This window comes from Antechinus flavipes, chromosome 1, assembly GCF_016432865.1.
Source record: "Antechinus flavipes isolate AdamAnt ecotype Samford, QLD, Australia chromosome 1, AdamAnt_v2, whole genome shotgun sequence".
Taxonomy (NCBI): domain Eukaryota; kingdom Metazoa; phylum Chordata; class Mammalia; order Dasyuromorphia; family Dasyuridae; genus Antechinus; species Antechinus flavipes.
The window spans coordinates 132,196,175-132,222,278 of NC_067398.1; the positions used below are offsets into that span (position 1 = coordinate 132,196,175).

The window sequence follows — 26,104 nt, forward strand, 5'->3', positions numbered from 1 at the left end:
TTAAGGTTTTTTAATATGGGGATCAGTGAACTTCAAAATTTGAAAGCCCACTTCAAAATATTTTGTTTCCTTTTAAAATTAGCGTACTTTATGCATTAAAAAATATCCTGAGCTGGGATTCGTCAGCCTCAACACAACATACAAGAATCCCAGGTCTATGTCGTTTCATACGAGTTTTCATCTTTTTTCTCTGATGTTTCTATATTCCTTTATGTTCATATCTAATAATTTCTTTGTCTATTGTATAATCATTGGATTCCCAACATATTTGTTGTTATTGTTTTGTGGTAATATCAGGAATATTGTTATGAATATCTGTTATATATTAGACTTTCTTCTGTCATTCACCTTCTAAGATTATATGCCCATTGATGAGAATGCTAGGTTAAGGGTGTGCAGTTTCACACATATTTGTAAATTGTTTTCTAGAGTAACTGAAATAATTGAAATCTCAGTCAACATAGTAAGAGAGTGAGGGAAGGGCTATATTTATTTATAGGTAAGGAAGTATATCTATCTCTATATTTCCTAATTTATAGATAAGGATATATATATGTACATGTTTATACAAACATATATACATACATACACACACATATATCTATATATATAGGCAGTTTGGTGATACATTAGATAGAGTGCTAAATATGGAGTCTGGAGGACCTAAGTTCAGATGAGGTCTACTATACTTACTAGCTATATGACCCTGGGTACATCAGTTAACCTTTTTGCCTCAGTTTCCTCATCCATAAAATGATCTGGAGAAGGAAATGGCAAAGTACTTTAATATCTTTGCCAAGAAAACCCCAAATACGTTATTGAAATTACTGAACAACAATAATAACATGTATAACTAAATATATGACTATATAAGGAAGTTACATATAATTTGTATGAGAGACTTGCCAAGGGATACATAAGTCATATATGTTTGAGATAGGATTTAAACCTTGGTATTCCAGGAGTCCAAATTCAACATTTTGTCCTCTATTCCAAGAAATCCAACATACTCTACTATTCCTCATTGCCTTTATCAGCATTATTTTTCAGTAAGCAGTTTTGTTTGCCAAAGAAATAAGATCTATGTGTTATAATTTCTGATAAAATGTTTTTATGGCTTTATTTTCTGTGTATTTTTTTCTCTTTTTTAGATAGCTCTACTTAATTATGTGCTACTATTGCTTATGTTTTTGTTGTAATAGGTAAACTTCAACCTTGTGACATAAATCATGAGTGGTAACAAATAATTTTGCTATTGTATGTATGTCTAGATAGTCTAATCACAATTTAAAAAATTGTTTAATAATTTTCTAAAATGGTTCATCAATTATTAATTCAACACCTAAAATATTTTGAAATAATAAAATAGATAGTTTATTTGTTTTTAAAAAATGTTGTGCAAACTAAAGTCTTTAGCCAAGTTATTTATAGTGGTCATATATTTTGTTGTTTATTCTCTAACTAGCTATATCTCATTATTATATTCTCAACATCTAATTTCTTTTGATTTTCTTTTTTTTACAATTTATATTATTTGCCTCTCTTACGTTTCTGCATTCCACATTTCCATAGCTTAAAATTACCACATTCTACAAGAAACTTTGCTTGAGTAACCTCATTAGATATTGATTCTCCCTGAACTTGACATTCAGGCAGCCCCTGTATATGGTGATATGACTTAATGAAAAGAATGCATTCTAATTATGCACTTCATTGTCAGAAAATTTGTTACTAAAGGCATGTGTAATGAAATACTCTGTCTATTCCAGTAAAAGTTTTTACTAATGACTATGATGATGACCAAATGTGTAGGTGATAGAAAGGGAAGTGTAATATGATAGAATGGTGATACAATACAATCTTGATGAATTATGGACTCAGTATAGGATTGAATTAATCAAATACTGACTTTAAAGAAAAAATATCTTTTGCCCTGATATGAGATGGTAACAGTGATTAAATAAACTGAATAATAAATAAAATACAAGTATTTTAGCTGGCAACAAGTTCAAAATAATTCAACAGAATGACATGGCTTTCCCCTATCTCTCTAAAAAAAAAAATGGTAACTTTTTTTTTTTTTTTTTGAAAAAGGATCTGTGTTTTATTGATTGGTTTCAGTAATGCTTGGTATGCAACTTCAACTATTGCTGTTCAATTTATAGTCTTAGAGTTGTCCACTGTACTTAGAGATTAAGTGACTTGCTGTGGGATAGATATCCAATATATGCCAAAGGCAGGACTTGACCTAAATCCTTCTGGATCATCTGTTTTTCTACTCTACCATACTGATTCTCTATCCCATACTAATTTAGTCTGTTAAGAGAAATAGAGGGGCAGCTAGGTGGCGCAGTGGATAGAGCACCAGTCTGAAGTCAGGAGGACCTAGTTTCAAACACTTAACACTTCCAGGCTGTGTGACCCTGAGCAAATCACTTAATCCCAGTTGCCTCAGGAAAAAAAAAAAAAAAAAAAAAGCAACAGTTCCTTGCAATGGTCGGCCTACATCTGGCATATTATCTTCTGTTGTAGACATCATATTTTAGGAATCAAGCTCTTGAAGCAGAATATGTTTAGAAAAAGGACGTCAATAAGGAGGAAGAATATCACTTGAATGAACTAAGATTGAAAAGTATGAGATAGAAAAAATGTAGTAAAAACTTGATCACTATCTTAAAATATTTGAAGAGCACTAATGTGGAAAAGAAATTGGATCTGTCTTTTGGTCTCCAAAAGGGACAGTGTAAGTTAAAGGGAGACAGATTACATTCTGCATGTGTGTATGTCAAAGGGAGGCAGATTTTTTGACAGCGAAAGGAAAGATTTTTCTATATGTATGTCCATCTTTATAGGCACTGTATCTCTAGTGATATAAGTGCAAAAACAAATATATTTCAGTTGAATTTTATTTCCTCTCCTGCCACCCCTACACACACACACACACACACACACACACACACACACACACACACGCACACTTCTTATAGCAGATGTTTATAGAAAAGTGTTATATGTATGATTGTAAAGATGGATTGGGGATAGAGATGACCTAAGAGAAGATAGTAAAGAAATTATCTTCCTACTTTCTGATCCCTTTTCCAGTCAAAATAAGATGTGGTATTCTGCATCTCCCTATTCCCAATAAAAGTTAATTTTCCTAAGGTTATGTATTGTGTCATTTTCATCTTTGTATCCCAGTCTACTTTGCACAACATAGATGCTTAATAATGTTTGTTACATAGGCTTGTCATCTTTTTTCTTTTTTTGTCATGCAAAGAATTTTTTATTAAAGCTTTTTATTTTCAAAATATATGTGTGGTTAATTTTTCAACATTGACCCTTGCAAAATCTTGCATTCCAAATTTCCTCCCTTTTCCCCACCTCCTCCCTTAGATGACAAGTAATCCAATGTATGATAAACATATTAAAATATATGATAAATCCAATATATGTATACATATTTATACAATCATCCTGTTGCATAAGAAAAATCAGAGCAAAAAGGAAAAAAATGAGAAAGAAGACAATGCAAGCACGGAACAAAAAGAGTGAAAATGCTATGTTGTGATCCACATTCAGTTCCCCCAGTCCTCTTTCTTAGTGTAAATGGCTCTCTTCACAAGATCATTGGAACTGACCTTAGTCATCTCATTATTGAAAAGAGTCACATTCATCAGAATTGATCATCATATAATCTTGTTGTTGCCATGTACAATGATCTCCTTTGCCATCTTTTTTTTTCCATAATGGTTCATACCCAGAAATAGGAAGCTACCTGGTAAATATTATCCCATCTAATACTATAACTTTTGCCTTATCTTTGAATAACAATGTATCTTTGAATCACTTTGATTTTCTGGAAATTGTGAAATCTTTTTTAAAAAAATTTGATTTGAGGCTAAAGTTTTAGATTGTCCTCTATGCACAAAACTTGTGCAAGTGCCAGATGATACAAAGGTGATCAACATAGTGCATAGTTTTGTAGGGACAGTGAGATAAATTTACAAAAACGTTGAATACGTAATTTGGGAGAATGTATGCGAATATTACAAATTAGGTATAATAAAATTTTAAATTATCGTTACCTAGTTAATCATTTTGAGCAAAGAGCTGTAGGACCTTTAAAATGAGATTTATTTCTTTAATTTTTCAAAATAGATACAAAATATTAATGATCAAATAGGGATCTTTTTAATAGCACTATAATTACTGCCTAATAATGTGATGATAACTAGATCAAATGGAATTATCAGCTTTAAGTCTTAGGCTGTTTCCCCACTAAATTTCTATTTTCAAAATAGCCATGATTGACCTGTTTTTATGTCATTAATTTCTAGAGATAGCACCCTCCTTCCAATTGAACCCTCCCTCCCATCTAACCAAGAAACTTACAAAAAATTCTTGAAGGTATGATAGCCTCTGTTTAAGATATGTATAATTCCATTCTAATTATCTCTCTCCCTGGAGAGGGAAATATATATATTGCATTCCAGGAAAACATTGTAATATTTTTATATTTCATATTATAATATGCACATAATATATAAGAATATTGAAGAAATGGAACAACCATTCTGAATATGTACTGTTAATTAATGTATATGTGCATAAAATACAATATATGACATCCTTTATTTCATTACACACACACACACACACACACACACACACACACACACACATATACACACACACTTTTCAAATTTAAAAATTTGAGTGCTTCCATTCTAAGTCATTTGCCAATTTGCTGGATTTGTAGTGAAACCTTAAATTATTTAAATTTATATTTCTATTAGTGATTTGAATTGTTTTTCTTATATTTGTATGTACTTGCCATTTTTGTTTCAGAAACTATTGGTTTCCTTTGATCACTTAACAATTAGAGAATATCTCTTGGTATTATATTCATGTTGATTCCCTTTCTGGGATATCCTCAGGTATCAATAAACTACTATCTCTGAATCTAATTTGAGTTGCAACTTTTTTTGTGATTAGTACAAGTCATAGTACGATGGCCCCAGGATAGATTTTTGTCAGTGATATTTGATATAAAGATTTTCCCACTTAGAAATTTCTCTTTTACTTTTTGAAGTGGTAAAAGTTTCTCTTTTGCTATTTGCATCAATACATTAGCTAGGTGGCTTCTGAGAGATAGCTGTCAGAAAGGGTCATCTTCCCTAGTTCAAATATGACTTCAGACACTTCCTATTTTTGTGGCCCTGGGTTAGTCACTTAACCCTGTTTGCCTCAGTTTCCGTGTCTATAAAATGAATTTCAGAAGGAAAATGCAAAACATGCAGTATCTTTGCCAAATTGGATCATGAAGAGTTGGAAATTATGAAACTACAAAACTACAACATTTGTACTGATAGGCCTTTAAAAAAATAATATAGAGATAGCAATTGAATTTTAAATTTAATTGTTATGGGAAACTCCCAAAATGAGGATAATTCTTTCTATTAATATAGATTGGCACTTTTCTGGCAACTGTTGGAATATTACATAAAACAATGAGAGATTAAGTTATTTAAACTAGATATATGGAGAAATGGGCCTTTAATCATGGTCTTCCTTGATTGGAATCTGTCTCCATCCATTCTTTCAGAATGTTTTTCTTCTCTAGAAAGAAGTTTTATTTCCAGAAGACTCACTATATCATTGTATATAGTTTTAAGTACATTTTCACTTTGCTTTTATTATCTACTTTCCTCATATCTCAAATTTCACCTGGGTAAGAATCATAGCCTCCTCTGTACATAAAATTGTCATGAACACAGATTTTCATTCAATATGCACTTATCTAATTGAATAATTACAACACTAAATCAGAAAATAATATCTCTGAATTTTGAGGAGGTAAGAAAACTATCCTGGTGATATTAGTTCCAAGCACTGGGGTGGGGGTATAAAAAGCCCAGCTATTGGGAAGTTACTCTCATTTGGCAGAGTTCCTAGTACCTTAAGGGAGGTCTGCCTGACCCAGAATTCACTGTGGGGGAATTAAAAGATGGTAAGTGTCTATTTTTAATGGTGTGTCCTTTTAATCTTATTGTAAATAAATGTTTTTATTGAATTTTATGTTCTACAAATGCTTCATTGTACTTTTTTTCTCTATAAGAATCATGGAACCAGCCTAAGAACTAGGCTTGTCCTAGTACACTTTTAAAGGTCCCTTTCAACTTAAGATCAAGAATCTTTGCTTCTAAGCTGTAAGATACAATAGTGGGTATTTAGTAAAAATTTTGATGGTGTTGTAGATCTAGTGAAGTTAACATTTTATAGTTATGTCTTCCTCGGTAATGTCATTAAGTTTGCAAAATTGTGGTACCAAGATCAAGAAGCCAGTAATATTCATCTGGAGTCTTCACCCTTTCAGAGTTGTTCTAATGCATAGAGCAGCAAGGAACATAACCTTCTCATTAATTAAAATAGAAGAAAGAGGGGGGAAAAGGATGTAAACACAGTCATTCCATGTGTTTTTGAAGTGGTAAAAGTTTCTCTTTTGCTATTTGCATCGATATATTAGGTAGGTGGATTTTAGACTATATTATAGAACCATATTAGATTTTTTTTCCTACTCTTATCTGAGCCTGAAGATTGTTGGCTCTGGTGATTTCCAACCATTTTCAAATGGCCAACCTGAAAAAAGAAAGTGTTTAAGAAAGATTATATTCTGGAACTGATATAATACAATATCTTGTGAGCCCACAGATATCAGAAAAAGAAATCTTTTATGAATTAAAGCTGTTGAGCTCCTGAAAGAACCATTTTCTTGTAGCACTCTAATGTACTTATGTTTTGAAACATAGTCCCCAATTATATTATTATAACAAGCTTCACCTTTGGGTTCAAGCAATTTGTTTATGCTGCACATTATGCAAAACATATAGTCAAGCATTTGACATTTTCTGATCTTGAAACATTCTCTGTTTCCTTTTTTAATAATCCTATTTCCAAACTATTGAATGTAACATTTTCTAAGTCTTGGGTCTTTGAGTCAGTTTGGGTAGTATTTTTACAACAAGGTAATGTTTTGGATTTTTTTTTGGTATGTTATATCATACTCTGTAGTATAATGACAGAATTCCTCTAAAATATTTCTTACTCTACCTGTAGTATGGACCAAATCATATAGCCATATGATAAAGATTACCTTTGGAACTTTATGTTTACCTTGTCTTTGAAAATGTCATAAACTGATATGAACTTTTCACATTTTCTTTCATTATTAATGTTTGCTAAGTTATACAATCTTAAACCTTGTAGATTACAATGAAAAAATTCCAGGTAGAAAAAAAATCAGTTGTTAGCACTGGAGCATAACTTTAATTTTCATAGATAATTTATTTTGTTTTTCATTTTAATGACACAAAAGAGATATGTAATGCACAGGAAGGCAATGTGTACCAAATATTTTATTTTCTTCTGTTTTATTAAAATGCTGTGTTTTTATGTATAAACAACAGACATGGTATATTGGTTTAAGTAGATCTTCTGTGAGAAATTTCCTCTTCTAATGATGATACAGAATTTACTCTAGGACTCAAGGGAGGTAAATGGTAAATGATTTGCCCAGAGTGATAGAACCACTAAATGTTAGAGACAAGACTTGAATAAAGTTCTTAACTTCAAGGCTGCTGGCGATTCTCATTCTCTCTCTCTCTCTCTCTCTCTCTCTCTCTCTCTCTCTCTCTCTCTCTCTCTCTCTCTCTTCCTCTCTCCCTCCCTCCTTTCCATCCAATTATTTACCCATTCATCTGTATACCTATGTATGTATATATGCATATATTTATCTATTCTGGATCTGAGTCTAGATCTGTGATTTCATCTTTCTTATGTAGCCCTTCTCCCACTTAGAACTTTAGGCTCTTTTTGTCTATTATTCAAAATAGCTTATATTATTTAAATTATGTTGTTTATGGAGCAATACTTTGACTTCCAAAATTCTGTTGACACTTAAAGTAGTCTAAAAAATGGGATGTTTGTAGAGATAAGTTCTTTATCCCTTGAGTATATTTTGAAATAGATTTTTGATTGTAGTAGTGTTAGATATTAAATTTGACATTTACGCTTTTAGATGTAGATTCATAGTTATTTTTTGTTTAGCATTGTTAGCTGATTATAAATTTCAATCTTATACTTTAATGCTTTTTCCAATATGAAAAATTAAACTCAATGAAAATGAGATAATTTTGATTTTTTTATCTTTGAAATTAAATTATTCATTCTCTAAGAACTGAATTGGATTTGTTAACCAAATACTTGTAATCAGCCAGTTTTCCATACTTCCTCAGAAATGAGCCAGCTTTCAGCATAACATTTTTTTTTGTTAGAGTTTTATTTCCAGGTTTAAATAGCAAGTAGGAGCCTTTTTTTCCTTCAAAATGTAAAAAGATTAGTGAAAGACTATGACTGTGTTTAGTAAGCTTGGGGGAATAGGTTCCCAAAATGCTATTGCTCTCTTTGACTTCTATTTTCTCTGAGGGCTGCAGTTTTATAGCAACAAAACCTGTGGCTAGAATCTATATATCTAAAATCCAATTCCTATATATACAGAAAGAAAACTAAATAAAATCAGTACCTATGAAGAATAAAAGCTCACATAAGCCAGTGGAAAGGAATTTTATACTGCAAACAAGAGTAAGACATATTAGAAACTGCAAAATAACAAATATCAATTGATAACAATGGGAATTTGTTGCTTGGCAATGAAATAGCTAATTTTAGATAACTATTATTTTATATTTCATTAACAAGGCTCTGTAGAACTGTTGTGATAGATACTTGTCACATCCATAAAGACATCACTAAAGCTCTTTTTTCATATTAAATAATAACTTCGTAAAAGCTATTGAATAAAATAAATTTAACAAAAAGTAAACCCATTACCTAGCTTAATATTTAGCTTTATTTAAAAAAAAACCCACTTGGAGGTTTAAATTTAATCATTCCCAGCAGTTAGATAAGCTTTGCCTTGCCTTTTTTTAGCCTTTTATTTTCAAGATCTATTCATAGTTTTCTACATTCACCCTTGCAAAACCTTGTATTCCAAATTTTTTCTCCCTCCCCTCTCCTCACCTCTCTCCTAATCAGCAAATAATCCAAAATATGTTAAACGTGTAATTCTTCTATACATATTTCCACAATTATCATGCTGCACAAGAAAAATCGGATGATAAAGGGGAAAATTAAAAAAAAAAAGCAATCAAAAACAACAAAAAGGTGAAAATACTATATTGTGACCCACACTCAGTCCCCACAGTCCTCTCTCTGGGTGCAGATAGCCCTCTCTGTCCCAAGTTATTGGAATCCATCTGAATGACCTCATTGTTGAAAAGAGCCATATTCATCAGAATTTATCTTTGCATAATCTTCTTGTTGCTGTATACAGTATTCTTTTGCTTCTACTCACTTCACTTAGCATCAGTTGATGTAAGGTTAGGCCTTTCAGATATCATCCTGCTGTTTGTATCTTATAGAACGATAATATTCCATAACATTCATATACCATAACTTATTTAGCCATTCTCCAACTGTTGGGCATGCACTTAATTTGCATACACGCCAGTTTCCAGTTCCTTGCCACTACAAAAAGGGCTGCTACAAACATTTTTACAGATGTGGATCTTTTTCCCTTTTTATGATCTCTTTGGCTTACTGCCTTTCCTCATCCTCCATTTATGTAACCTATATTTTACAAATGATTTATAAGTGCTATTTATAAATATTGGTATTCTTCATATATGTTTTTGAGCACTCAGAAATTAACACCAAACTAACTGTTTTGGAATGTTAATGACTCAATGTTTTTTCCAAATAGAAGCTTCATTCTTCTTGTAATCCTGGTCTGATTTAGAATTATTTTCATATCCAGTGATAATAATCAATTCAAAGTGACTCAAGTATTTATTGTAGCCAAAACCTAAGCCCTTGTTATGATTTTTAAAAAGACAAGACATTTAAAAAAAGCATCTCTTTAAAGTTCTGTAATTTTTAAACTAGACACAAAGTTGTAATTTTAAGTGAATTATGCCCAAAAAAAGGAGGTGAGAGAATCAAAAAACATCATTTGATGTCAGGATCAAGAATCTCTAATAAGATTTGTTTTTAAATCAAACTTTCAAGGCAAAAATTTGAGGCTTGAGGTTTATCTTACTCTAGTCACTAAACATGACAAGTTCAAGCATTCAAGACCTCTTGTTATGGCAGTATTTTTTTGATAGGCAACTAGGTAATACAGTGGATACACCAGTAAACTTAGAGATAAGAACTTAGTTCAAATGTGACTTCATAGTTAGCTTTTTAGTAAGTCCTTTTAGTATTTTTACTTTAGTTTCCTTATCTGTAAAATGGGGATAATAATAACTACTTAGAATTTATGAGGATCAAATGAAATAATAAATGTAAATCATTTAGCACAGTACCTGGCATTAATAAGTAGTTGGTAAATGCTAGCTACTTTCATCATCATCAGAATCCATCATCATTATTATCATCATCACTATTGCTTCTAATAATTATAATACTATAAAATCAATTTGAGAGATAAAGACCCATTCATCCTAGGGATTATCTATACATACATAAATACATATATACACACACTTGCATATGAATGAGAAAATAAATGTCATATATATGTGAATCCAGTTGTCATCCATAACATAAACCTTGAATGGCATGTGAATATTGAAATGTCATAAAAATTTTGTGTTCTTATGAAACTTTAGACATCATTTAGTCCAAGCTTTTTATACATGAGGAAACTGAAACCTAGAGTATAAATAGCTTTCTTGAGTTTAAAGACTATTAAAAGAAGAACAAAGGTTACGACTTTGGTCAAATTGGGCTACATGCAGCATTTTTTCCCCACCACATAGCCTGCTTTCCCTACTGTGTAGTTTTCTCATGGAAATCTACTTTTATCTGTGTGGTGAACAAATGCTGAGGCACTCCAAATATCTAATCTTCTATTTCCAAAAGTATATGGCAGTCTTGTATGGATTGCAGACACAATCCAGTTTTATTCATTTAATCTATCTTCTAGACCACGAATAAAGCCCTCTTGTCTCACTACTGGAAACATCTTCCCTTGTAGGATCATTTGTCAATTTTTATCAAATACTCAATACTATTTTAATGGTATTGTTATTTACTATTTCAGTTTCACTTCATTTTATGTAAGTAGGCATATTGTGCCCATTAAATCAATCATTCTTAAAGACCTTAGATTAAGTGTGCAAAGAGCCTTCAAGCTGTAATGATGTAGCAAAAGAAATCTGTTTGGATAGGCTAAAGAAACCTGGTTATACCCAGAGGTCAAAGAAAAATGACGAAGATAGTTACTCACATTTCTTTGAGAAATTGGATCAACTGTAGCTTTTTAGAACAATACTGAATCTCAAAGTAGGACTGAGTTGTAGAAAGGAAGATTTCCAAGTTGGATATGAATTCTGAAGACATCTCATTGAAAATCCAGTCTAAGGAAATTACCAAGAAAAAGTCTACTTTCCCCTTGCTTCCTTTCCTAGCATCTATGCACAGATACTATGAAGTCATCTGGTGCTCTATTACCCAAATATTTATAGTAAACTGAATTTTGCTATAAACATAAATTGGGTACAGTCTGGTTAGAAATAGATATAAATGTAAAGCTAGGCAGAGTTACTTTTGAACTCGTAAGTTTTCAACTAAAATGAATTGTCTGTGGAAGGTACCGTGTGACCCTTAGGGGCTGAAATTGAGTTAATTATAATGACAAGATCTAAAATGTAATTTCAGCCTTATGTTAAAGATTATAAATTTTACTTTCAAGGAATTTTAGATAATATCACTTAATAGAAAAATATTCTTTTTCCATGTAGCCCTAATAAAAATGACTTACTTATTTTCCTATTGCCTCTCAGGATATCTTGTAACTTCCTGGAAATTACTTGGAACATGTGGGAGTTCTTTTCTCCCACACATTTGTTCAGTTGGAATATCTGAGTCCCTCTCTAGCTGCTATGATATGATGTAAGAGGGAGAATTTCCACTCCTACTTTAGAAGCAGATGTATTTTTGAGGTCCCTAAATATAACTTGGAATCATTTTTTCATGTAGAAGTAACAGTTTCATTATCATCAAGAATTATTCTAACACTTTATACAATACTTATATATGCCACAACCCTGCGAGGTATGTCATCCATTTAATATTTCTACTTTTAGAAATATAAGATGAGATTTAAAGAAGTAAAGAGAATTGCTTAATAGTGTTCATAGTGTGTAATGCTATAGTTAACACATCTTGTTTTTAAATCAGATAAGTCTTCTATTAAACACTGGGTGGATCTCAACAAATTGAATCCCTCTAATGGTTTCATCCATTCCTATCCATTCTGTGGAGACTATTGTTTATCTTCTTTTAAGTTCATCACAAAGGGATATGCTGAATGTGCTGGGGATGTTTCTCATGTTCTCTTGACATTGGAAATGAGCTATTTGTCAATCATCTCTCACTTTCTCTTTTATTTACAAATATCTTAGATATATAAGATCAACTCTTGGCTGATCACTGAGGATTGTATCAATTTGTGTTGATGATTTAGTTTTCTATTTAATAAACATGTCAGGTAACCTGATTGCCAATTTTTCAATATTTTTAATAGCCATGATTTTGTCCAGATAGAGTTTTCTTTCCTCTCTCATGCAAACTTTGAAATTTAGATATGAATGAGTTTCAGGATATCTTCTAGTATCCTGGAATATAAAAACCCTGATTCTTCTTAAGGATTGTTTTTAATGTGTCAGTGAACCCAGTATCATTGATAATGATGATTGAGGAAAATAGTTAGTTTAGGTAAAGGACTGATCTTGTTAATGTGGCAGTGTGCTTATGTTCTTTTCACTAGTGGAATACTTCAGGATCTAAGTATCACTTTGGTAATATGATGAGATGGGATCAGTACTGGGACCGTAAGGACTTTATTCTGATATTCTTGGTTTCCTTGGAGCTGCCCAATATACTTCAAAAGCTAGATAGTCCTACCCTCATATGACAGATAAAATTACTATAATAATAATAGTTGTGAACTTCTATTCTAAGTTCATCTTCTTTGTACTATGGAAAAGGAAGCCAGAAGTTAGAAATGTTCCTTTAGCCATTTTAAGACATCACTTTAAAAAAGAATATTTTTTGAGATTAGAATAATAAATTCCAGCAAATATCTACTAATACACAATGTATATAATATTTAAGAAATACTCATTTAATTAAGGAAACTTGCAAAAATATATATTTATTGTGAACATTACTTCTATGAAATCATTTAGGAAATTCAAGCATTCTGAACAGAAAGGCTTTCTTCTTTGTTTCTTTCCCCCAGTGATTTATTCATGGATAGTTCTTTAATTTTTTCCCCTTAATGTTCTTTATTCCAGTATTCTTTACTCCTCCCTGTATTTAGCCATATTATAAATACTTGTGTCTTCCTATTTACTGTTTACAATAAATGGTGAGCTTAGTTCTAAATCTATTTCAACTGTATTATTTTTTTTTTCTACTTGTGAGGTCCAACAGCTAAATCATCCATGTCTATCTTTGCACAGAATTATTTCCCTAGGAACTCTGTAAGGCACAATGTGAAACTGATTAGGATTTTACAGTCCTGGTGATTTTCCTTCTGCTCTATTACCTAGGAAATGCTGTGATACAAGGAGCTGATGAATCATTTTGTAGATTTTCTTTCCCCCATCTGCTATGATGATTGAAATTCTGATTGGTCATAGAAATCCCACCTGATTCAATTGGTATTAAAATGCCAAAATGGTACGCTTCTCTCTGTGATAGGCATTGGGGTTGGGATTAACAGAAGAAAAGGTGGTAAAAGGGAATTCAATTAAACATCCTTCATAATTAAAATGGACACCATACAAGGAAGAAAAAAATTAATGTATTTCTTCAGATAATATAACATTCATGTAAGATTTTACTTTTGTGTAGTGTATGTAGCGTTTCCCACATCCATACCTGAGGGCTGGAATGTATTAAGATGTAAGAGAAATGAGTAGAAAGATTAGAAAAAAGAAAATATGGAATCATTTTTCCTTCTTATAATAGCTAAAAAAGTCTCATTATTGTGATTATTATGTCTTTGAGCTTTTAGTTTATGATGTTGATCTATCTATCTCTATCATTTATCTATCTTTCTCTGGACTTATAAGACTCTTTTTAAGGACTCTGATTGGTTGTAAGATTGCAGACCTTTTATGGTCTTTATGGAGATGAGTATGGAATAATTTTTTCCTTTTGGTTCACTCCTCATCCTTTTTCACTCAGGCTGGCTTGACTTGAAGTGTGCTATACAATAATGTAGCATCAAATCTCTTTTACTTCTAACCTAAGAACTAGAACTGAATGCTACTAATCCTCCCTAAGCACCATTTAGAAACAATTTCTTGATCTTGATTTTTCTGGACTAAAACCTCTTTTGACATTTTAGAAACTCATTATAGAATCATAATATCTCAGACTTGAAAAAGATCTCTGCTTCCTGTAATTCTTGACAGATTAGTTTACATGAAGTCATTGCTTGAAACTTCCAGTGCAAAGGAAATTCTTGTCTTCATTGCATGCCAGCATATTTTTCTCTCAGTCATAATAATGGAAAAGATACTCATCAGGTCAAAACTCTTCCCATTGTTCTTACTTTTTCTGCATAGGACTAAGTAGAACAAGGCCAATCTCTCTTCCAGATGACAGTGCTTCAGATAATATGAAGATTTTCCTTATTTTGGCACATTTTCAATTCAAACAGCCTAATCCATGAATCAGCTAATATTTATTAAACTTCTGTGTGCTATTCCCTCTGTTAGGCACTAGGGATATAAGGGCAAAAATGAAATAGATCCTGTTTGTCCTTCAGGAACCTATATTCTTGAAAGGAGACAACATTTCATAACTTAGCGCATACAAAAATAGACACTAAATAATTGTGAAGTTTTTGAGGGGAAGTTACTAAAAGTGGAACAATTAGGAAACTCTTCATTTAAAAGGTACTGCTTGAATAGAAGTTGAAGTGAGGGTACATTTTTTTTTTGATCCCAATTCTGCCACTTAACATTTGGAATCCTTTTCATTTATACATCTTAATTGTAAACTTGATAAGGATGCTATTTGCCCTTACTCTAAGTCATTCTTCCAAAAGTGGTAAGCAGAGCAGGGACTGTGGCAAAACCTTAGAGAACTTGATTAGAATTCAATATCTGGATTAATATGAATTCATTCATTAGTGTTCTTTAGACCTGGTCATTCAAGTATTCCTGAGTACACCTAATTAATTGTTCCATTATTTAACCTGTATCCTTTCGTTTGCTCCACAAAAAGATAATTGCCTTGCTACATTTAAGAGTGAGTAGTATCATGGGAAGAACATTGATTTTGGTTTGAGAAGAGCTAGATTTTTATCCTTCCCTCTTTTTGCTTCCAGTATGACCATGGGTAATCCTTTAAAGTTTTTTTTTTTTGACCCTCTCTAAATCAATGTCTATGAAATTCCCTTAATTTTGACTGCCCAGAATCGGCAATACGATTTAACAGTATGTTTTGTTCTTTATAGAGCCATGCTCATTCACTTGTTCATAGTCCTCCCTGACCATTTCCACTTTCTAAGTGCTCATAGACTACAACTTTATTTATGTGGTCTGGAATTATGCCAGAAATCAGTCAAGGTCATTGGCTTAGAGTTGGAAACGTATCTAACTTGTTTTACTTTTTTTTTCAATTGGAGCACTTCTTCATCTTATTTCCTAAATTATTTCTATTCTTCATACTTTTGCAGATCTACTTCATCTATTCTGTATGTAATTTGTAGATACCTTTTTGTTCATTCTGTCTCCCACATTCAAATGAAAAGGTACCCGAAGCCTTAATTTTTATTTATATATTGTTTTCTCCATGGAAGCACAAGATGATTATGAGGCACCTTTCTCTTTTTTGTATCTCTGGTTCTTATCACAGGGCCTGGCACATAGCAGGCAACTAAAATGCTTGTTGATAGATTGATTTATAGATTTTTAAAATTAGAGCATCTGTTCAGTACTCAAATTTGCATATTCTTTTAAACCCAGTGTCTTGAAACTGTGTTTTATTGTCATTGTGTTTTATTGAAGACAATGCTATTATATTTCTTAACTTGAGTTTTAAATGACTGTTTCATACTTCCCATTATGAAGGTCATTTTCTTTATCAAAGGAACTAATTATTAGCTGATAAATGTTGAGTTCTCTCCCAAATTATTTATCATTTTCCTTCTCAAATCTTTGTTTACTTCTTCCTTCCCCTACTCCCACCCCAAAAAGAAAAGCTGTAAAAAAGCTCACTTTTACATTGTTTACAAATATTGATTTATTCATAGTTTAGAATTCCTGATATCCTTTATCATTTGCTATGTATTTTTATGTGAATCTTTCCCATGTACATTTTTAAGCTGTTAATTAATGAGTTTCCTGTAAGATCACTTCCATCATATAACCAAATAGGAGAGTAGAAGATCTACTTTGGGCTGACCCAAGCCAAACTCACATTGCTCTCGATCATCTGTTAGAAAACACTATATATAGTTATTTGGAAATGACCCACAGGAGCTACTCTTATTTGTATGATTAGATTATTTGAAATAATGTTCATATGGATAAATATGTGTATTTAAGAGGTGATAAATGTCTAAACTCAAACCTGTAACTCTTTCACCTCCTGTTCCCTGATTTGGATGGCTTGTGCCTTGGCCCTTTAATCTATTCTCTGATTATTCTTTCCTTCTGTGAATGGACTCTACCTCATAGCTTTAATCCTATGGTTATAACTTAAATTTTTGCTTCCATATCAACCTTTGACCTGGCCAAATTCTTGGGCTAGTTCTTTTCAGGACATCTCTCTCTAATAAAGAATGTTCTTTCCTCATCTAAATTAATTTCTCATCAAAATCAGCTTTACCTTCTAATTTCCAATTTTTTATAGTGATGCCATACATTATTGTCCTAATCACTCTTGTTCAGTTCTCCATGATTTCTATTCTTTACTCAATCTATTACCACATTCTTTCTCTAAAATGTCTCAAGCATATTTATTTAATCTTTCACGTGTCAGCCTGCCAGGCTAGACTTTTATCATCTCTTGCCTGGGCTAGTGTAAAGAGTGCTTTTCTACCCAGTTAGTATCTACTTGAGGGGGAATGTAGTATATGTAAAAATGAATAGAGATTCAACTGAAAATAAAATAGGTGAGGGGAGCAAGTGAATTAGGAAAGTAAGAACATTAATGGAGAGGAGTAAAAAACTACTAACAATGGAAAGGTTGCCAGATTAAAAAAATCTAGATAAATGTCCATGGCTGGGTTAATTTCTGAGAGAATGAATAATTAGTCACATGGGTAGAAGAAAAGAGTGGTTGACATAGTGACCAAAGAAGGCATTTACATGGCATTTTGTCAAATTTAAAATTTACAAACTTTTAAAAATTCAATAAATAGTTTTAATGAGAATAAATGAAAGCTTAACTTCTTCAGCAGTTACAGTAAATCCAATTACAGTAAATATGGTCATTGTTATTTTTATTGAAAAAATTAAATAATATTTCCAGTTCCAAATTGCCTTCTTCTTTTCTTCCTTTTTCCCCATTCACCAAGAAGCTAAGAAACACAAAACTTATTACATAGATGGAGTACAAAAGAAGTTCCCACAATAACCATGTCTTTAAAAAAGAAAGAAAAAGAAAAGAAAGCAAACGTCAGTTTGTACTCTGAAGTCACCTGCTTATTATTTGGTAGTGGACAACATGTTTTAGGGAGTTCTTAGGAATTGTGGTTGGTCATTGTGTTGCTCAGATTTCCTAAGTCTTCCAAAATTGATTATCTTTACATGATCCTTACTATTGTATATTTTTTCCCCTGATTCTAGTCATTTAACTTTGCATCTGTTTATGCAGGTCTTCCCAGGTTTCTCTGAAACAATCTCCTTCATTTTTTATAGACAGTATTTTTTTTTAATCACATTCATATACCATAGCTTGTTTATATATTCCCCAATTTATGGAAACCCTCTCACTTTCTAGTTCTTTGCTACTACAAAAAAAAAAAAAAAAAAAAAAAACTACTATAAATATTTTTTGTTTCTATGGTTGTTTTTGCTCTTTCATTGATCTTTTTGTGATATGGCCCCGGTATCACTATCACTGGGTCATAATATATGCACGATTTAATAGCATTTTAGTCATAGTTCCAAATTACTTTAGAGAATGGTTGGGCCAGTGTACATTTTCATTCATAGTTCATTAATGTTTCTGATTTCCTATAACCTATCCAATATCTGTCCTTTTCTCTTTTCTGTCCACTTAGTAAATATATTCTCAAAGAAGTTATAGCACAAGCAAAGAGAATGAGTTTGTAAATGACTGCGCACATGCGTGTGTGTGTGTGTGTGTGTGTGTGTGTGTGTGTGTGTGTGAGAGAGAGAGAGAGAGAGAGAGACACGGAGATAGACAAAGGGGAAGAAGGAAGGGAGAGAGATAGAGAAGAGAGAGAGAGGGAGGGAGGGAGAGAGAGAAAATGAAAGAGAGAATATGAATGGATTGAGAGCTGATTCGGTCTTGAATTTGGGGGTAGGAGGGAGAAGTTTGAATTCAGTACCTATCTCTGACACTTATTGTTTGAGTAACTACTTTGGACAAATCACCTTTCATCTCAGTTTCCACATACCATTCTCTAATTTTCTCTATGAGAAGAAACTGATTCCTCTAAAAGTTCTTTATGCTAATGAGATCACATTCATTATGCATAACATAATATAGAATCTACATTAATAATTACACAAGAAAACATACACAGCCATTATATTTCACTTAACTGAAATATTATACTATATCCTTTGCTCTGGGATATATTTTTTTCTTAATATGGGCATTTATTTCTTTCACTAATTTATATTGTTTCACTAATTGCAAGGTTAAATATACATACATAATGAAAAAGTGAACTTAGTTTTTAGATTTATAGATTTTGACCTAGAGAGACCTCAGAAATGATGTAGTGAATGATTTCATTTTACATTTGAGGCTTAGTGTCTTGTTTAAAGTTTAAAGCTAACAGGCACTAGAGGTAAGATTTGAACCTAGGCCTTCTGTCTACAGAATCAGAGATCTTTTTGCTGCACTATGTTCAAAAATAATGCTTGAAATTTTAAAAAGTACAAAAATGTTTTAAGGAATATTTTCTAGTTAAGAAATTGTACTTGATAAAATAGATATGTCCAATGTCTGAAATGTTGCTTTTACTTTTTAAAATTAATGCATTGAATCTTGTGATAAGGTATCATTGCTTTCATCGTGGAGGATAGGTTAATTTTGAGTAACTGTTTTGTCATTGACTACACTATTTTTTTTTAACACATGTATGCATATAAAGATAAATGTTATAAATTCTGTAATGTGTTATACCTTTTTTGTTTAAATATATCAGGCTGTCCTTCTTGACCGCAATTTATTCATGTTTAACTATTTTGAAAGGATAATATAAGATTTTTGAAAAAAATTAAGCATTTCAAATCCGCAGCATTTTGATCAATCTTTTCTTTGTTTCTTGCAGTGTATCCTATTCAGTACATGTATCAGAAGATTATCCAGGTAAAGTGTAAAATTTCTATGTATTAAATTTTACTACCCTTACTTGCCTAAAAAAGATTACTTTTGAAGGCTTTGGATACGTCATCAACATTTTTTGGCTTGTTATCTTCTGAAATCTGCTTTTGAGGACTCTGAAGAAATAGATGCTTCAAGTATTTTGTTAATTGGGTAAATTAAGGTAATAATTACCTTAACTGTAGTTAATACATTTTAGATTTTTGACTGATTTTTTTTAAAAAAATGTTTTCCTGACCTTGTTTCAGATAAGAACCAGTAATTCACAAATGAAAATGAGCATTTATAGCAAAAAATGAAACCTTCCAATTACATTATTAATATATTATGTCCATAACTCAGGATGATCCAAGATGGCCTAAAAGTTAGTTTGGGAACAGGACCTTTATGAAATTCAGTCTACCTCCATTTACAAAAGCATTTCTCATTCTGTTCCTCATATTTTCACTGTGTTTATGATCACAAAGTTAAGTTTATTGGTGACAAAATTAGAATTGTTGCAAAAAGATTCTGCTGTGGACAAATTAAAAAAAAATGCAAAAAAAGAGGGGAGAAGATGGAGGAAGGGAAACGTGTTTCCTATTAGGAACATGGCCTTTTTCCTCTAGACATAAAATAATTCCTTCTATTTTCTGATCATATGAGTAATTTATTTTTTTATAATAAAGAGGTCATGAATCTTTTTGTAGCTTCTTTATAGTCCTGTCTAAAAAACAAAGTGTTTCATATGAATTATGAAGTATGGTACATTCAATATTTAGCTATCAGTGACCTTTGTCTTTTTGTTTGCTTCCTCAAATATCTCTGGTATTTTTTTGTTCTATTCCTCTTTTTGGTCATTATTTTACCATACCATTATTTCTTATTAATCTATTTTGAAATTATCCTATTTCCACTAGATCTTTTTCCCTCTCCAAACTATTCTTTCTATTGCTGACTTTGAATGGTAACTTAATTTCAAGGAGAAATAAAAAAGAGTAATCAGAGTCCATGGATTAGTTCAATAAAGAAAAGAATTGTATTTGACCGTCTCCCACCAATAATTTCGTCAATAATTTGCCTATATTTTGTTACTTTATAATAATCATGAAGATATGAAAATTGATACACAGTGTCAGTTTTTCCCATTGACATTCAAATTTAACATCATAGAAAGAGGAACCTGAAGCATGTATGTCTTATGATTATGGCACTTATTTTGTTCCAGGGAAAATCTATAAATTACTTCATTTTGTTTTAATTACCTGTGTTATTGAATGTGAAATATGCTTTCCTTTTATGATACAATAAATTTAAGATTTATTTAGTAGTATTCAATCGTATTCACTAGAGTTAATGCTATGATATTCATTTTTAATGATGAACATTATTAATAAAACAACTAAATTCACACACATATATGATATACACACATACATATGTATTTATATATACACCTTTTAAACATTAACATTTTTAACATTCATTATTTTGAGTTTTAAATGCTTTCTGTTCTTTAGTTGCTCATCCACCTATCGAGAAGGCAAGTGATATGATATCCATTGTATAAATGAAGTCATGCAAAACATATTTCCCTATTAACCATGTTATTAAAAAAAAACCTGAGAAAAATAAAATTAAAAAAGCTTCAATCTCTATGTATAATTCATCAGTTTTGTATCTAAAAGTGGATAGCATTTTTCATCATTAAGTCCTTTGGAGTTTTCTTGAATCACTCTATTGATCAGAACAAATAAATCTTTTATAGTTTATCATTATTGCTATATTATTGTTACTATATATAGTGTTCTTTTGTTTCTGCTCACTTCATTTTGCATCAATTTATTTCAATCTTGCCAGGTTTTTCTGATATAATTCTTTTATCATTTCTTATAAGGTATTAGTATACCCTATTCCCTTCCCAATGGATGGATATCTCTTCAATTTCCAATTTTTTGCTGCCACAAATGTGCAGCACAAGTACTGCTATACATATTTTTGGTACATATAGGTTTGGTTGCCCTTTGGGCATAGTTTCCCATTGCTCTGCAGAATGGTTGGATCAGTTCACACTTCTACCAACAGTGCATTCATTTCCACATCCTCTCTAACATTTATCACTTTAGATTTTGTCATATTGGCCATTCTGATAGGAGTAAAATGGTATCTCAGAGTTATTTTGATTTGCATTTCTCAAAATTAAAAGTGATATAGAGCACTTCTTCTTATGACTATAGATAGTTTTGATTTCTTCTGAAATCAGCCTTTTCAAATCTTTTGACTATCAGCTGGAGAATGGCTGTTATTTTTATAAATTTGGTCATGTTCCCTATATATTTGAGAAATGATTCCTTTATCAGAGAATATTGCTGTAAAGTTTCATTTCCAGTTTCCTGTTTTTCTGTTTTCCTTCTAATTTTGGCTGAGTTAGTTATGTTTATGTACAATCCTTTTAATTTTATGTAAGCAAAATTATCTATTTTAGTTTTCATAATCCTCTCTCTTGCTTGATCATAAACATTATCTTTATCAATCTGACAGATACATTTTTTCCATTCTCCCCTAATTCACTTATGATGGCCTTCATTGTCCCTAAATCACTATCCATTTTGATGTTATTTTGGTGTGTGTGTGTGTGTGTGTGTGTGCCTGTGTGTATATACTTTTTTTTAGTTGCATGCTTAAATCATTGTTTTGTTCTTTCTTATTCATGTGTTTAAAGATGCATATTTTCCCCTAAATATTTGCAATTTTATTATGTTATCATTTTATCATTCTTTTTAATGAAATTATTGGTTGTTTCAATGTTCTTCGATCCACATCATCTTTAGTATTAGATCATTTAGCTTCTGGTTCACTAAAGTTTCAAGGAGTTGCAGATTAAGTAAATCAGTATTTTTATTCTCTTGAAGTTTGTTATTTTTTCTTATATAAGTAGAGATTATTTCTTTTTTGGCTTTATTTAGGTGTCAATACTGTTTTTGAGATTATTGAGTTTATAGTAAAAGTGTTTGAAAAGTTATAAACCATTAAAATTGATTTTTTTTCCTTTTTATATTCAGGCAGTCCTGTTAATATGTCTTGCAATGTATGTGAGCCTAATTTTACATAATTTCTTTTACATGTAATGGGGGGTATATCAGTAGGCATTATTCATCCTTTGGAATTATGTGTCTATAATGGTATAATAACACAGCAAGTATACTAGAAAGATTCAATTGGTGGAACTAAAAATTATGCTTGAGAGAACTTGACAGTTCCTTTGCATTCTAATTTTCTGCCCATTGCTTGGAGTCCACTTAAGAGATCCTTAAAGCATTTTTTTCAGAGTTATTATAAAAATAAAATCGGTAATTAGGATATGAATTAGTCACTGAGCATAGCATGGTACTATGTTAATTATCAGTATACACATACTTCTTGTATATAGGCATACAGAGAATCACTTTTTTTTTTCTTTTGAATTGTTTATATAATTTTTTCCTCTAGTAGGTGGAAAATCAGCTTTACCCCTCCTGATCCTTTTTTGAAAAGAAAGCACTTTATATAGATAAATGTAAGTTATGATAATGTCAGTTAGGATGCTTGATAGTGAATAATCACAGACATATAGCTAGGGAAATTATCTTACTAGCTACCATGGACAGCACAGTAATCATCTTGTCAGTTGTCATCAGAAGGTACTGTTGGATGTGCGGTCCCTTGTCTAATGGGCTACAAGTAGAAATATCACAGATCTGCCTTGAAATGATTAAACTGATCAGGCTATCTAAGTAAGGTAACCTTACTTGGTCATAGGAAGAACCATAGGTCCAGCCCTTTACCTCATAATCAGGTGCTCCCAGATAAAAAGATCATCATAATTGACCCTTTTCTCCTACATCTTAGATAATTATAGGCCAAAGATAGTTCTTGAGCTTTCTCCACACCCATTTTTAGGGGGATTTGTCTTAAAATCTCAATAGGAAAAATTCCCGAACAAAAAAATCAAAATGTTGATTTCATTCTAAAAAAAGTTGACTTAATAGTGATTTTTAAAGGATATTTTCTTGAATCAGATTTATAAAGGCGGTATGATTTTAGGGTACTGATCTTATCACTAGAAATTATATTCTCTAGAATAAGATTTCAAAGATCATCTAGTTTAAGCCCCTTGTAAAAAAAAACAACAAACTTTTACAGTTTTAAGGGATTTCAAGATCATTAAACTTAATAGCAGAAAAGCTAGGTTTCCCCTTTTCACAATCCCAATTTCTATGTGATTTAGTTCTGTTCCCTCTATAAAGTATACGTATACCTTTTTTAAGGTATATATTTAAAGTAGAGCTGAACATGCTAGTGCCTTATGGTGTAATTGATAGAATATTAAATAGTAAGTCAGAAGACCTAGTACAGCCCAAAGAAAACTGCATTTCTAGTGAAAAACTCTGACTTCAGTTTCAGTCTCTGACACTTACTACTTTTTTTGTGAATTAGAGCAAGAAATCTCACATTTCTTATGTGTAAATGAATTAGTCTGAGTAATCACTGGAAGTTCTTTATAGATTCAACACTTTATTATGCTCCATAGATTTAGAGAGATAAATAGTGTGACAGTTACATTTCATATATATATGTATACATATAGTGATATATATAGCATGTGTACATATATGTATATGTACACACACAGAGTTATTAAAATATATAGTAATATATATACTAATATTCATAAATCCTTTTTATTTATAATTTTTATCATTTTATATAGTAATAAGACAAAGAAACAACTGTTAATATTTAAGTAGATTGTAATTTTACATTTTATTTTCAAATTTTATTCACCAATATAACAAGAATGGAAGTTAGTTGTCCTTAGAAATAACAATGTTTTTAATAATGCTTGAAACTTTTTACATTACTTGTTTTCAGAGTACTTTAAAATAGTATTTAAATAATGTGTACTCATTGACTTAGTCATGTTATTTTGAAGAGTTTTTCATTTAGATAAACTAAGGATGCTATTGGATACATTTAGAATGTTTTTGCATTTTTGATAATCATTTGTCATAATTTTTCTTAATTCATTTTAGATTTTTTCCTTTCATTTTATCTCAGCTCTTAAGGTGTACTCTTCTTGCTTCTCAATTCAAATCCATTGCTTCTACCATTTCACTAAATTTACTTAATAGTTTGTTTTTGAGATACCAATTTAAACTATGGCTAATGGCAGAGAAAGAAATTTAATGAGACCTTATGGCCACTGAAGCAGTGTGAGTAGTTTTGAGATGCTTACTAACTAGCCACCAGTGATGGTACTTTCATGACCTAGGATAAGGGGGTCCCAAAAAGTAAGGAATGGAAAAGGTATCCAGCTTACCTCCCATATGTATCTTCAGATTTATTTTAATTACTTGCCTTTACTCTCTGTTCTAGTCAAATAGGCTGTTCACAAGCTTGAAATCCCATTTCCCTCTTCTGTGACTACACAGCAGCCATTCCCTATGCCTTCAGTGTACTTCTTATTTTTTTACTTTTGCCTCTTGGACTACCTGGCTTTCTTCAAGGCTCAGTCCTACACAATCTATAACATAAAACCTTCCCTGATCTCCCATGCCATTGTTTCTTTTTTCCCCCTTTTCTCAAAATATTCATTGCATCGCATTGTTCCCTAGCAGAATGTAAAAGTGTTAAGTCTAGGGACCATTTCAGTTTAATCTTCATATCCCTAGCACATAGCAGAATGTAGTTTACATAGCAAATAGCTAATAAATATTTGAATTAAATTGTACCTGCTGATAGCTGGTTAGTCTGAAAAAATTGTAATTGTTGGTGAGAGTGGTGAAAAGTGAACAATATTAGATAATAAATCCTTTTGAGAACAAGGGAACAACATAATCTTGTGAGTGCCAGTGTGATGTAGTGGATTCGAGACTGGCTTGGTTGCAAGAATGCTCAGGCTCAAGATGTCTTGTTTTAGGCAATATCACTTATAACTATTGTTTTAAAAATATCAGTAGTACTGGAACAAATAATTAATATTTTATATAGTATATTGATGGAATGCATATGTTGCATTATAGGAGATTTCGATTATATAGATCTTGAGGAATGAAGGATCTCAGAATCATGTAGTAAATTGAGTCATCCTAGAAAAGGGAAAACTGAATTCTAGGCCAAAAAAAAAATGACTTGGCTAAGGTTTTATAAGTAGTCTCAGAGATGGGCATTGAATTTATGATCTCTTAATTTGGGATCAGTGATATAGATATATATATATATATACATATATGTATATACATACATACACACACATATAAATACATATATGTACATATATATCTAATATATACATGCATACACATACACTATATCATACTACTTCCCTTAAATGCTCTTCATATGATTTTTTTGATCAATTCACTTAATTTCTAGATTAACTCTATAACAAAATAATAAAATCTATAATATAAAT

At 31.3% G+C, this 26,104-nt stretch overlaps 1 protein-coding gene across 1 annotated transcript in view; it reads left to right on the plus strand.

Annotated features, from left to right (window-relative positions):
• Window positions 1-26,104, plus strand: part of PARP8 (poly(ADP-ribose) polymerase family member 8) — a 217,234-nt gene that overhangs the window by 87,651 nt on the left and 103,479 nt on the right. Inside the window, exon 3 of the mRNA XM_051990612.1 lies at window positions 19,619-19,656. Within this exon, the coding sequence (XP_051846572.1) occupies window positions 19,619-19,656 (38 nt within the window). The remainder of the gene's footprint in view (window positions 1-19,618; window positions 19,657-26,104) is intronic.